General features: G+C 46.5%; 1 protein-coding gene across 1 annotated transcript in view; it reads left to right on the top strand.

Annotated features, from left to right (window-relative positions):
* ATF6 (activating transcription factor 6) overlaps window positions 1-12,533 on the top strand; it is a 74,364-nt gene extending 61,831 nt beyond the window's left edge. The window contains exon 16 of the mRNA XM_057402419.1: window positions 11,864-12,533. Coding sequence (XP_057258402.1) covers window positions 11,864-12,072 — 209 coding nt within the window. The 3' untranslated portion in view covers window positions 12,073-12,533. The remainder of the gene's footprint in view (window positions 1-11,863) is intronic.
* Window positions 12,534-14,501: the final 1,968 nt, after the last annotated feature.

Raw genomic sequence — 14,501 nt, 5'->3', positions numbered from 1 at the left:
GTTTCTGCTCTTATAGCTGGATTTATCAGAAATCATTGAGAAATCAGCAACTTATAAGCTATAGTGTATAAGCAGAAGGCTCTGGAGGTTATGTATGTAGGATTACAATCTATCTGTAATATGAAAGAATGGTGGCTGCTTTAGTTTTTTGAGAAGATCTCTGAGAATCCTTCAAAGCATGAAGACCTAAACCAGGATGTAGGAAAATATATCTAAGAATATCTACATGTTGTAAGTCTACAGCCCATTTTGAAAATGCCACCCTTCTGCTTCTTGGGCTGCCAGTTGAGGAATAGCAGTAGTTTGGTGAAGCCTGAATGGGAAAAATCAAAGCCGTGGTCAGCTGTCAGTTAGACCTTACTGCAGCAGCTGATTACTGAGCCTGCCCTAAGAAACAGGGAGAGTCTGCTATGCTCTCTGTGCAGTCATGGACAAACATTATGTCAAGTTACTGTGGTTCTGCTGTAATTAGGGGTGGTACTTCAGAGGTACTTCAGCTCGTGTGCTCGTGTGCTCATACAAAGCTGTGCTGTAGAGATCAGGATTGAAATCATGCCATAAGATACTTTATCAAAGAATTTTAATGACAGTTTTTAATCATATTGTAAGATGTTGCTCTTGTCACTCCTGTTTTCTTTTCAAAGTAATGTAAAAGCAAAGTTTATCAAAACAGAATACCCTCCCAAACTTTCGTACATTTCTTTGAACATCAAAATCAATCATTGCCTAGATGCAGTCTTAAATATTTTCCACATATTTTATTATATTTGAGAGACTGCTCTCCCCAGCCATTGTGTGTTAATATATGTTGTCTTTGACAGGAAGGAGAAGATTAAATTACTCAAAAAAGTATGAAAGAAATCATTCAAGAATCTGCGCACAAAAGTAATGGAATCAGTGTCACTTGAGTTCATGTTTATTTAGTTAGACAGGAAACGATCAAGAAATGAAATCATAAAGGCTTATTCCCCAGTGACTTTTCATAATGAGCTGTTTACCTAAATTGCTAAATAAGCAACCTATTTTTATGTATTCAAAAGAACAGGAAGATGATTTTGTAGGGTCCTCTGTGCCTTTTTGTCCTTTCATTAATACAAAAATAATATCTCTTGGGTTTTGTGTGGTAGAGCAGGCCAAGCCCCAGTGTGACTGGTCTTCCCTGTATGGACAGGATAAATGCTACAGATGGCATTTTCTTGGGAACACACTGTTCCTGAAGAGGGTAGAGAATGAGTCATAAATTAATTGGACTTTTTGTACTTAGTGTTTCCAATACCAGTGTCGAGTTATTACACCAGATTATTTTTTCTATATAAAAGACGCGCTTCTATAAAATCCACAAAATAGAAGAAGGAAACGCATGGCATTAGCTGCCAGTATAGATGCCAGTATGCACTTACAGAAGGAACAAGATTCAGTTTAGAAATGAACATGTATGCGTCTCGCTGCAGAGATCCTGTCTTCTAGACTTTCGTTAACCCTAGATGCTGATACTGCTCTGTAGGTAACGCTCTCCCACCAAGCTTCACAGGGAGCACTGTGCTGAGAGCTGTGCTGAAAAGCAAAGAGAAAATTTTCATCCTCATCTGTGAGGTTACCGTCAACATCTCTGCTCCATGGAACTGTTTGCACAGCATATTGTAATTCTAACCTCAAGCCCAGCTGATCTGCCTTAGTACATTTTCAAGTGTTGTAAATTCAAGCTTACATAATTCTGCCTCATGTTAATTTATAGGTGGCAAACACAGTTTTATGTTGGTGATGCATAGGCTAGCTCTGGTAGCTCTTTATTTCTACAGCGATGTGAAACATAATTATCCATAGTGAGCTCACCCTGTAAAAACATAAAAAAACTGCAACAGAGCTGGTAGAGGAGGTTCACATTTATGAGTTCTGTCTTGAGAACATCACTGGACTAAACTTAGAGATTAGTAAAAACACAGCAGTACAAGAGGGTCATTTTCAGTGTTTGGGTTGCAGTCTCTAAGGAGACTGGTGCACTGGGGCCAGAAGGCTTTTACCTTCTCATACACCAGGTCTAACCTCCATGCAGCTTTGCTCACCATCATACAGTCCACCTTACCTCTGGTGCTTCCTGGGCATCCTCTGGGCTTAATCATTTGTAGCAAGGTTGCTGTAGGAAAGCATTTGAAAAATATGTCCTGAGCATCTGAAGAACATTTTTGGTCATCCACATCATTGTAAATCATCTACCTCCATCCTGTCTTCTTCTATAGAAGCCCTGGAGAAGCTTGTGTGGAGAGAAGTGCTCACCCCACACAGACAGAAGCTTCACAAAGATGGTGTTAAAAATACTCTTCTATGAGCAAGAGCTGATCACAGTATCTAAATAAATGAGGTAATTTTATGTATCCAAGTGAGACAGGTGGAAAATTCAGCTCACTCTTTGGATACTATCCAAACTATAAAGACATTTCAGCTGTAAGTGAATACAGGCTCTCACCAGCCCTCACTCTTAAATCAGTGAGACATTTTTAACACAAAGACACAGATGATATTGGGTGGCAGAAAAGGTCCGTGTCAATGAAAAAGTGAGGCTGCCTCTTGGAAAAAAAAAAAACATGAAGCCAAAGAGATCATTTTATCAGTAAGCGCCTGCAAATTGAAATGGTGAAGTGTATACTACAGTTCACAGCTAAGGGCTAAATAAGAATAGGAAATAATATTAAAAGAAAAAACAATAGGATAAAGTGCTGGCAAATGTGATGAAGATTAATTAAAGATTAAAAGCTCACTGCAAAAGTCTTTAAAAGGACCCTAGAAATCCAAGGGGCTTAAATAACACATTAAAGTCAATTCATAGAAGTAAGAAGGTATCTTTTAAACAATAGACATTGTAGCCAAATGAGGGAATAGAAAAATGAAGGCAATTACTGGCAGACTGAATGTCAAACCATAAGAAGTCAGGCCAGAAAGAGATACTGAGGAACAGCATGCCTGAGGCTTAAAAAAATAATAGAAACATTTCTCAGAGGAAGCCTGCCAGAGAATCTCTAGTGCCCATAGAGAACTAGAGCGCTTCAAGTTTAAATCAGCACTGTTGAAGGAAAGAGGAAAAAGTTCTTGTTCTGGTGTTAACCACTGAGGTTATCTATGTATCAGCAGAATGGCAAATGACAAATAAGGCAAAGATTTTTAAATAATGGTCTCAGGAACTGTAAGAAATGAAGTCTTACTTTTGCACAAGCTGAATCTGTGAGAGTTGAGCATGCCCTGCTACATACAACTGGGAAAAGCTATCACAGCTTCTGCAGAGGAAAGTTCTACTATAGTGCTGCATTGGAGGCCTCAGAGGGATAGTGAGTGTGAGGATAAGGGTGGTCTCACCAGCCCAATACCTGAGTGTTCAAAAAGCTTGGAAAAAGGTAGTTCTTCAGAGACGAAAGCAAGCTTTTGGAGACAAGAGGGAAGCCTCACTTGCAGATCAGTATCTCTCTAAAATATATAAATATTTGTGGAAAAAGGTGGTCACATTTTGCAATGAAGAGGATGTTACCAGTAGACTCCCATGCAGGTCTGTGCTGGGGAGATGCCCACGCATCTCCAGGCACAGGCTGGAAGATCTTGGGAGGGAGAGAAACTCTGTTCAGCAGGTGAAACTTGTGAAAAAAATGCAAAAGAACTCCATAGGAAAAGTGTTCCTGAACGAAATGGCAGATTCTAACTGAGCTGTTACTGCCCAGAGGAGCTACTGCGAATCCTTCCCTGAAGCATTGGCTTAGCCGAGGAAGAAAGGCACTATAATTCATTAGAGAGGGAGAAGAAAACAAAATATGAACCATCTTTACAGCCCTATTGAATCTCTCTCTTCAATGTTATACATTTTTGGTTATAGAGGTTTATAGATATATATATAAACCAATGAAAGATGCAGTAAAAAAGCAAGAGAACATTAAGTGTATCAACTTCCCTACTCCAACGATTATTGAATTTGAGGGCAATGGCTGAGGGTAAGGTTATAACAGAACCCTAAGAGCCATGAATGTTGTAGATAAAGGTAGGTAGGAAGCAGTTATTTACTATTTCACATATCACCAAAAGTATATGCTTACCCTAAATTTTGCTTATGCTACTGGTCACTGTCAAAGGCACAGGTTGGATGGGACTTTGCTCTCCTGCAGAACAGCCATCCTCAGGCAGTACCAAGGTTAGAAAAGGAGAACAGCCAGTCCACCAGCGCAGCAGGAAACAGAGGAGCTTGCTGGTATTTAAAACAAAAGGTAGCGTTAGGTCAGAAAGGTTTTCCAGCTCTAACAGCCTCTGTGGAATGCTAGGCCCATGGTAGGGACAGAAGAGACCATGCCCATGACTCCCAGTCCCTCTCTGCTACACTGAGAGGGAGCAGTCCCCTGTGTGCTGTCAGTGACAAGCCCTCGAGCCCTTGTTCTTGAAAGAAGCCTTTACTAGGATATCCTCCTAGCCTACTCTCCTGTGTACAGTTATTTGTCTTGTAAGTGGGTATGTCTGGATTTGTGGGCTGTGTGGGGATTTTGTTTATACTTTTTATGCCTCCCAAGCAGACATGTTCTGCCTAACAGAGTTGATCTTCCTCCAACCTCTTCACTCCCAAGAGTTTTCTGTGCAGCAGAACTGCTTTGCCCCTTGTCTTTGTTTTCTCTTCTATTTTTTATCCCTTGTCATTAGTATTGCCACAGCTGGTTATGTTTCAAATATGGCCATCCTGCAGCAATGATACCCTGCCAACAACATGCATATGCATAGCCAGTGCTGTCAAAAATGTCTGTTTCCGAGAAATACTCTACCTGAGGGAGCTTTAAACGATGTGCCTGGGAGGGCCAACACTGCTGATTCTGAGCCTTTCTTCTTGAGATGGCCATGAGCTCCCTCCAAAGTAAGTAAGAGCAATCACAGTAGATCCACACCGGCCCCTCTCCTCATGCTCTTTCTTGTAGAGGGAAATGACTGTTCAATATGGAAAGAAGGGGAGGTGGGAGATCAGGTGAGAAGTGGTCCCCGGGAGGAGCCAACTTTCTTTCCCTGATTCCGAGACGTTCCCTGATTCCCTGAGACGTTCTAGTCTGGACCAGGTACTGCAAAGCAGCATCTGGCACAGATCTGCTACTGACTGTGTTCCCCACAGGTGGTGTCCTTTTCCAAAAATCACACAGTGGTGTACGCTAAGGGCATGTTGTGCTCCTCATCTGCAGTCAGTACTGATATCTCCTGTGGCTCCTTTATTTACTTAGGAGGCCACAGAGAGTTTGTTTCCTTCGGCTTTCTTGCTTACCCCTCTTGCCTGTAAGTATCCCCCTTAGATAGCCCCAGTGCTCTTAACAGGTTAGACTTGGAGAGAGACCCGATCTCCTTGATGTCTGCTTGTGATTTGTCAAAGTGACCTTGATTGTGTGTATCCAGAGTTTCTAACCACGGCCCCTGTTCCTGTATGCGTATAGACCCAACAGCCTGGCTCACAGTTTGCTAGGAGATCTGCAGAATTGAAATGCCCAGGATCTCACTTAGCCTGTGTCAGGGTCTGAGGACAGCAGAGTCCACAGAGCTGAGACCATTGCAACTGGTTTGTTTGGACGTAGTTCCAAGTGAGAATTTACTTTTTAAAGGAGAAGTAATTTGGGTCACAATATAATTCCCTTGCCTCCAATAATCCTGTCTAACAAGCGAATCTGTGAATGCTTTAGGAACCGCACTGCATTGTTGTAGTGAGTGTATTTTTAGTCTGTGTAGCTGTTACAGTAACACCACTTCATTTCTATACTTATTTGGTAGTGTATAGCAACCCTTCAGATGGAAACATTGTCCAGATGTGCTGGGTAGAACAGTCAGGGCTGCTCAGCAGAGATGAGATGGAAGACTGCAGGAGTCATGGTGCAGAGGAAGCCCCTGAATTATGTCAGGGGACATCTGCAGCCCTTCAACAGGCCAGCCCCAGAGCTGTGTGCCCTCATCTTCTTACGAAGCTTGTGCTTTCTGAACTCTGTGCTGCCTTAAACATAAGCTCTGTTTTGGGCCAGGGCAGGTTGCAGGATAAATTATTTGGGTAATTTGGGGCTAAATCATTCTTTAAAACAAACTTTAGCATTGTCAGCTTGGCAAAGCTAGCACAAAGCAACCAGGTACTGGAATACATCTGGTGGCTCTTTGAAAGCTGCCTTGGTTCCTGCTGGTGCGATAGATGGGGCTGCAGAAGTGGCTCCAAGCATAAATTAACGCTGACACAGACTGTCTTTGGAATCTGGTGTAGCAAAGAAAACTTTCTCATTAGAAGGCGGTATCAGAATGGCATTGTAGCAGGCATGAGTTCAGCAAAGATGGGTTTAAAAGATTTGGTGGTTTTGTATCACCTTTGGCAGAGATAATTCTCTGACACCTATTTTCATATCAGCTAAACTAGTTACATGGATAGTGACTTCACTCAGCACCGCTGTCCATGAACAGGGGATGATTCTCTAGCCTTAGTGACTAAGACAGGTAGTTGAAGTAAAGATGGTGCAAGTGATTTCCCTTCATATCTTACCAGAAGGAATAAGAACATAGTCCAGCTCTATGTGCTTGACACTAGCTTAACTGTGTATTCAGCAAGCACAGTGGGAGCAGAGCCAGACAGCTTCTGACCACTTTTACAAATCACCTACTAAGAAACAAGGCAGTAGGTATGTGGGTTATCTACTGCAAAAGCACCTGGAGCCTTTGAGAAGAGCCTGAGGATTGGGGATTTCAAATTAGTGGCACAGGCCCTGAATTATACAGGTTTGGTCTCACAGAATATGTAGTCCACTGCGGAACTGCCTGGGATAAGGTAAAATTCATAGTTGATATGGTAGAACAAAGCTCTGTCCTAAGCTTACCTAAGGCGTAAGCATATCTTCAGAAAGCTGCAAAGCTCTTCTTCGATGGTTATTTGATTACAGCCCTGAAACAGTTCAGCAAGGTCAGGTGGCATTTCAGGGGAGCTCTGTTTCAGCCTCTCTGCAGACTGTGCAGTTTTCAAGGCAAGCATTTTCCTGCAGCAGAGCTTTTGGGGGAAGGTATATGTAAGTGGGAAGGGGTAAAATACCAGAATAATGTGGTTCTGCCTTATGACTGCATCCATAGGGCCAAACAGCCAACTGACATGTAGAGTTTAAATCTAGAGACAATTGACATCACCATTTGTTCTGACTTACTACAGAACAGACACTAACATTTTAATTGCTCACCTCTCAAGCCATCTGCCTGTCTTCTGCCTCTCTCTAAGACAGCATATCTTATATAAGTAGATGCCTGATCTCAAAGATGGACAATTTGAATGTTCAACTTATTGGTACATGCCAGTACTACTAACGGGAGAAGGAGGACTTCGGCTTTATGGTCTCTCTATTAAGCCAGTTTTGAAAATTTAGTGTTTCAAATATGAAGGCAATCTTCCATCATCTCCTGTAATTTGTAACAGTAGTTATTACCCTCAGCCTTATTTGCTAAATTTTTTTGGTTTGGACTGCAGACTTCAGCTTTCGTCAGTGGGATCTAGCAACATGTTTGCTTTTTAGATGAACTGCCATAAACCCTAGAGAGCAGCACTGCAGAATTAGATTTCTGTTCCTTAAACCAAGCTTGTGCTGGGAGTCTGGTACTGGCTATGAAAACCAGTGAGCCTCATTGAGAAGGTGCAGTCAGAGAACAGCAGTGTTGGCACAACTACCTGTGCTGTTGATTTGAAGTTGTCTGTCATCTGAAGCATGGCTTTTAAACCTGTTAACAAATAATTAACTGCAACACAGCCTTTTGGCCTGGGAAGGATAGCTTCCTAAGCCTGAGGCTGTACCGTGTGAGAGGCTGTGTGTTCTGAACTTGAAAGAGGAGAAATAAATCTATTTATAAATCCAGACACCTCTGCAGGAGAACTGTTCCTGAGTTTTCGCTTATGTAATCCACAAAACATAAGTCGTAGGTAACTAAAGACAATAAACTTTAGAAATAACATAGTGTCAAGTGTTGCTCTGGGCTATTAAGCCACCCTGTGTAATGCATGTTAGGGGTGCTGACCTTCCAGCCAGCAAACAAGCAGCGGCAGCAGGCAGCAACTTCAGGCAGTCAGCCCTGCCTGCCTTCACCTCTCTGTGGGGTGTGATGGGTGCATGCTTAGGCATGTATATGCTGACCTGAGTGTTGAGAGAAAGCACCGGTTACATACTCTGGTGCCTCCAGAGATCAGCCATATGCAACTGGTGAGCTCAACACTCATCAGGGTTTCTCTGCCTTGGGGCCCCACTGTTGTCTCCCAGATGTTGATTATGCTGGATGTCCTCATGGAAGGGGAAGGAAAGAAAGCTTGATCAGGCTACTCTTAAAAGTTCTGATGCAGGAATCACCAGGCAAAATTGTTCAGGCCACGGGGTCCCATGGGGAATCCGCAACTCTACTTCAGATATTGGCCGCTTGCTGACAAGGGGTTAGGAATAGCACAACTGAGTGTGTCCAGGTATGTAGCCACTGGATTTAAACTGGCCATCAAGGAAAATTGCCACAGTTCTCACTGCTGCCTGAACCATAGGCACTGGAGGTGTGCATCGCTTCCCTGTGGGAAACATCAGCTCAAATCTCACTTCAAGGGCTTTGCCCAAGTTGCACTGCCTTGTCTTTGTCATGAGCAAAGAGTAGAGAGAGTCATTACAGCTCAGTGAATTATGTTGGCTTCTTTGTGGAGCTGAGCTCTTTAATGACTGCTTGCAGTCTACTCTAAGGGGCTCCAGTCATGAACAGGCTGGGCCAGAGGGACCAGGAACAAATACAAGTGCCTGTGCCTGTGGGGAGTAAGAGTCAGGTACCCTGGGTCTTGTCTGAGATGTGGTCATCAAGCCTTTCCTTAAAATCTGACAGTCACAGATGCCCTCTGGTCTCCTGAGGTAGCTTCAGACAGGGCTTGTAGTTCATTATGATTAGAAACTTTGCAAAGATAAATCTGTTTCTCTTGAGATTGAGCTGATAATTTCTAGTCCTGCCATGCTGTTAGCTTATCCACAGTGATCTGCAGTCCTCAAGCTTTTTCTGCAATGCTTCTGCCCAGCCCCATTTTGTAGGCAATTTCCAATTCTCCTGAGCATTGTACTTCACTCTGGCCTTGGTTGAAATGCATCTTGAAGATTTTGGACAGCCTCTCTTATCAAAACTGCAGTCTAATCCAGTACTCCAAGGTGGTTGAAATTTCTCCAGTTCAGCATCTTCCAGAAATCTTACAAGTATGCTCTCTATTCCTTATCCAGATCATGAAACAGTTTAATGGCATCGAGGTCAGGACAGAGCCATGTGGAATCATTTTTGCAATGCCTGCCCCTTTGACAGTGAGCTAATCTTTCCAAACGTCAGATTGCTCTGGCTGCATTCAGGTCATGTTTGCCTGGTGTTTTGCTGAGAGCATCACATGGGCTTACGCAGAGCATCAGCCACTCCACCCTCCAGGCTGGGGTGGGCTGGGAGGGACTCTGGTAATGGCCATGCGCCGTGGGGCTGGCACAGCCTTCAGACTGCTCCTTTCAGCGCAGCTGGTCCAGGCCCCAGCAGCATCACCAAGCAGTGACTGCTGTCTTTGTGTCAAACGTCACCTCCTCTGCTAGGTCAGTTTGGTGCTAATTGCAATGAGAAAGGCTGCCAAAAATGCCTGTACTGGGAATTGAGCCATTCCCGCTACTGTCCTTATCCCTGTGAGACAAGTCCCTTTGCAGGATCTGCCTGCAGTTGTTCTTCATCTACAATGCCTTCAGCCTAAAAGGGGAAAGAATCAGGTATCTGCCTTTAAACCTGAGTGTCACTCCTGGGCTAAGTCACATACACAGGACAGGATCTGAGCACTTTGCAAGTGCCGGGGTTGAGTGTGTCCCCCTTCCATGCCTGCTGGCCAGAGGCTCATTGGGAACATGACTCCTCCCAGCTATCTCAGCTGTGGTGGCCTCAGAAGACACAGCACCTCTTGCACAGGATAGCAGACCTGTGGCTTACTTAGTCGTGGTCCACGTATTTGCAAGGGGAGCCTGCGTCCGTTCTGGGAGAAGAGGGATCCCAACTGGCTGAGATGTGCTGATCCGATTCCCATGCTCCCTGCTGACACACACACAGCACAGCTCCATCCCTCCACGGGCTGCTCTCAGGATTGCTGTTCTCCATGTTGTCCAATGCCAGGGAACCTAATGATAGCCCACTGCGCTGACTACTGCGGGCAGACATGGGAAAGTCTTACTGCCTTACCAAGAGGATTTCCTGGCTTTGGCTGCCATCCCATCCCACCTCACCCTCTTGTGGCTTTGGAGCACATATTCTTACATAGCCAGGGTCCTATTGAGCTGTTGTCTGCAATGTGAGAGCTGAGGAGCTGTGCTTTCAGCTCGCTGTATCACGGGAAACTGACCTGTTCCCATTTGCTGTCTCCAGGCTCTTTACCCCTCCACTCTCCTGCCAGCTTACCCTCATGCCCCTCCGCTGCCCTGTGCAGCTCCCTTGCCTGAGCCGCACTGCCAGCACAGACCTCTGCAGCCGTCTGGTCCTGAGCTTGTTGGGTGGGAGCCAAGCGCATATCCAAAGGATGAGAGAAGGAGTGACCTGGAGGCATGGTGTCTAAAAGGGTCCCAGCTGGGGACCAGGAGGGACAAGGTGCTTGTTGTGGTGTTTGGGTCAGCAGCACAGAGACATGTAACAGCTGCTCCTGGCCTTGGTCACTCCGTGGCACATACAGACCTTTTTCCATTCCATTTCTGCAGGTGGGGGCTTTGATTTTGCTTACAGGCTCTCAGCCCCCTTTAGCAAGGGTTTGCTCCTGCTTTTCATTACTATACCAGACATACTAGATCTAATGGCTTCCACAGGTGGCATGGGGTGCAAGAGGGTCCAGCCGTGGTTGTCAGCTGTCATCCAGAGTCAGAGTTAATCCAGGAAAACAGTAAAAATTAGTAATGTATATTGCATTCCTCCAATCCATACGCTTTCCATTAGGTTATCTTCCATCCTCCTTAGCACAGAAAGAAAACCCTGCCAATGGCAGTCTTCTGACTCTGAAAGGCAAGGATTGGTTGAGCCTGGAAATCTGATCTCAACTCTCTCATTCCTGGACACACTGTCTATGCAGGGAATAGTTTCCCACCTTTAAATCTAGGCAGCAGATGCTAGCCATGTGTACAGCCTCTGCATGTAAGGCCAGGAGCTTCTGCAGCAGCAAGACGTGCCTGTCCTGGGACTGCGCTGGGGTGATGCAGCCTGGCATGCCCTTGTGCCAGGATCCCATCTGCTGCCCTGGGTTTCCCTATGTCCGGAGGTGTCTCAGGGTAATGGCCTTGCCCAGTGTCACCATAACATCATGCAAGTAACAACAGCTGGGTCTGGGTGGTAATGAGGCACAGTTAATTCTTTCAAGCAATCGCATTTTAACTTTTTTCATTAATAATCTGGTGAAGAAATTCTTCTAGATCCTCAGTGTCAAGGGGGTTACAGTATTCTTAAACCAATAAAAAGAAAGTGAAACAATCAGCTTGCTATCTTCACTCACCCCTACACTTTAGTGGATCAGGAACAACAGTTAGGTAATAAATTTATACAATACAAACTCAATCAGTAATTATGTGCAGCTGACAAAGGGGGAAAGAAAAGACTTGCATTAATTTCTCTGTGTGTGCCTGCAGTTGCCTGACATGGCCTGAGCCCTTTGAGGTGTCACAAGCAGGGTGGGGCTGCACTGTGTGAGATGGAGCTCCATGTGTGGAGCTGCAAAAATGCCTGGGGTCTCCTTCTCCAGCTTCTGCGCCAGACAGAAAGAGGTCCAGAAAGCTCTGGTTTTGGTGCTGTGGGATCACCAGTTTGCAGGGCTAAGTCTCAACTTCGGGGTTTTTTTTTACTTTTGCAGAGAACGTGATCAATGGGCAGGACTACGAGGTGATGATGCAGATCGACTGTGAAGTGATGGACACCAGGATCCTCCACATCAAAAGTTCATCTGTCCCACCATACCTCCGGGAGCAGCGCCGAAACCACACTGACACCTTCTACAGCGCATCTCCCTCCGTCCCAGAGACGCCCCACGCCCTGAGGGCTATTGTCAAATCTCTGCAGTAGATCCTGCAGCAGCAGCACCTGGCACACAGCAGGTCCTGTTGCCAGACCGAGCCCCTTTGCCAGCAGGTCTCTAGGGCTCCTGGCACATCAGCACAAGGGCAGACCCCACTTAGCCCATTCCTGTGCCTGACCCTCCCCAACAGCCGTATCCTGCCCAGGGATTAATTATACTGCTCAGCTGGCTCCTTGGCAGGGACAGGCCTCGGGGACCCATGCTGCATGCAATGCCTGGTCCCAAGGGTGTGGGTGGGGCACTCTGCCACAGTCCTGGTGTTGGCGTCAGCCACTGGTGCCCAGGGCTGGCACAGGGAGGACAAAGGACACAGGCCGTCCCTGCTACTTACACCCTGTCCGGAACTGTGAGTTGTTTGGTTTGTTTTTTGTTGGTTGTTTTTGTCCCCATTAAACTACTCCTTAGGTGGGGTGCTGGGGTCCTGCCCAGAGACACCACTGCAGAGACTTCCCTCGGGGCAGCAGGAGGAAGCTTTCAGTAAGCTCTCCCTGCAAGTACAGAGAGAGCCACAGCCCTACACTGAGCCTGCCACTCCAGCCCTGACCCTACACCCCAAGGACAGGAGCGTCCTTCGTCTGCCAGAGTGGCTGTGCTGGCCTGGACAGATAGTCCTGCTCCCCTTCAACCCCATATGCCTGCCCAAATCCCTGCCCATGCAGCCTCCCTTGCTGGGAAGCCCTGGGCTGCTGCCCAGGATGGCAGCAGTGCCATGGGGCAACCCAGCCCCAGCTGCCCTGCGGGATGGTGGGACCCCCCACTTACAGCCAGAGCACTACAAGCAGAACAGCTTACTACACTGGTAGGGGTGAGGCAGTGTGTACACACATGCAGAGTAGTAAAAGGTTGGAGCTTGCCCTAGGGGTGATGATTTAGTGGAGCACATGTATTTGTGGAGAGTGTACTGCTGTTCTTTTTTTGTTTGGTTGTTTTTTTCCTTCTGTTTCTTGCTTGGTTTGGTTTTTTTTGCATTTGTTTGTTGGGGGGGGTGGTGTTTGTTTGTTTTTGGTTTTTGTTTTTGGTTTTGGTTTGTTTTATTAGATTTTATTTTATATTTAATGCTTTTCACTGCTAACAGCCTATGAAGCAGTGTTGGATCTGCTGGGGCAGAAGAGCTGCTTCAGTTCAGTGGGACACAACAACAGCACCTCCCTCCTGACATGCAGACACTTGCACACCCCTTCTCTGCCTTGCGCTGACAGCTACCCATCACGCAGCAAAGCAGCTGCTGCTTGTCCCTGAGCACTGAAGGACCAGACATGGCTCTTGCTGCAGCTGAGTGCTGCCGTTATACAGCCTGCTGCAGAACTCTCTTAACTGGTCCCAAGTTTGCCAGGCCAGAGTTGGGCCGTGGGGCTCCAGCACGTGGTGCGGTGCTGTGTTCAGCTGGGATGAGACCCCAGCAGAGCATCGGCCTTTCCTAATGACTTCAGCATGTTACATTATATTTTTTCCCCTTTGCAGTTAGCATATAAAATAATGGGCTTCAGTTTGCCAGCCAACTGCATTCATTGTCTAAACTGCTGACTGATGTGGGGTGGTTTTAGTATCATTATTATTGTTATTAATATTATTTGTGTGTGCAGCTGTTAGGAAATAAAGGTTGATCCTGTAGCAAGACAAACAGCTTGGGGGAGGCCAGGAGGAGGGTGAGGAGCAATACACCCCTGTAAAGTATGTGCCTTGCAACACTATGGAAAAGCTTTGCCCTTTGCCACGTAGTCAGTGTGAGCTTCACAGGCCCCCAGTCCCCTCGGCGCTTGTGCTGCTGGGAAGCAGCCGGGCTCGGTGAGGGCTTTGGCTGTGCTCCTTGCACCAGTTCCTTTCCTGGCCCGGCCCCACCTGACTGTGGGCCAGCTCACACACTAGTCAAAACCAAACCCCAGCAGTGCCCCAGGCAGCGGCACGCAGCTCCCCACAGCCCTGCACAGGGGTGACCAGCCTCTGGGGGGTGCTGCTGTGTGGCTGGGTCAGGGACCTGGCGTGGTGGATGAGCTTGGCACAGCCCAGCCCGTTGGAAAGGGCTGCTTGTGGGGCTGGGGGCTCGGGCATGGCTGTGGCACCACATCCTCGGCCAGCACCCAGGGCCTCAGTGACGGAGAGCACCTCTTGGCCCGTGTAGTTCTGTTCTCTGTGTCCCTAGTACTGAAGGCAATAAAATGGTTATTTTATTTATTATTACTATTTTGCTTGTTGACACTGCTTTGCTTAAGCAGATGATTAGTTCAGCGCTGTCTCTTGGGCTGCGCAGCACTGCTGCTGTCAGAGGCACATGCACCCAGTCCCCTGCTCCTGAGGACGGGGCACTGCATGATTGTTCACCCAGAACCTGGGGAAGAGGGGGCCACCACAGCCTGGGTGACCTGGGGGCAACTGCAGGCATGACAGAGCCAAGCTCTTCTCACAGCTGGACGCAGCC

Source organism: Pezoporus wallicus, unplaced genomic scaffold (genome assembly GCF_028554395.1).
Source record: "Pezoporus wallicus isolate ANWC-B61680 ecotype Strahan unplaced genomic scaffold, APGP_CSIRO_Pwel_v1 contig_6665, whole genome shotgun sequence".
NCBI classification, from domain to species: domain Eukaryota; kingdom Metazoa; phylum Chordata; class Aves; order Psittaciformes; family Psittacidae; genus Pezoporus; species Pezoporus wallicus.
Note: the sequence above shows the minus strand (reverse complement) of the source record. Positions and strands in the feature narration are given on the sequence as shown.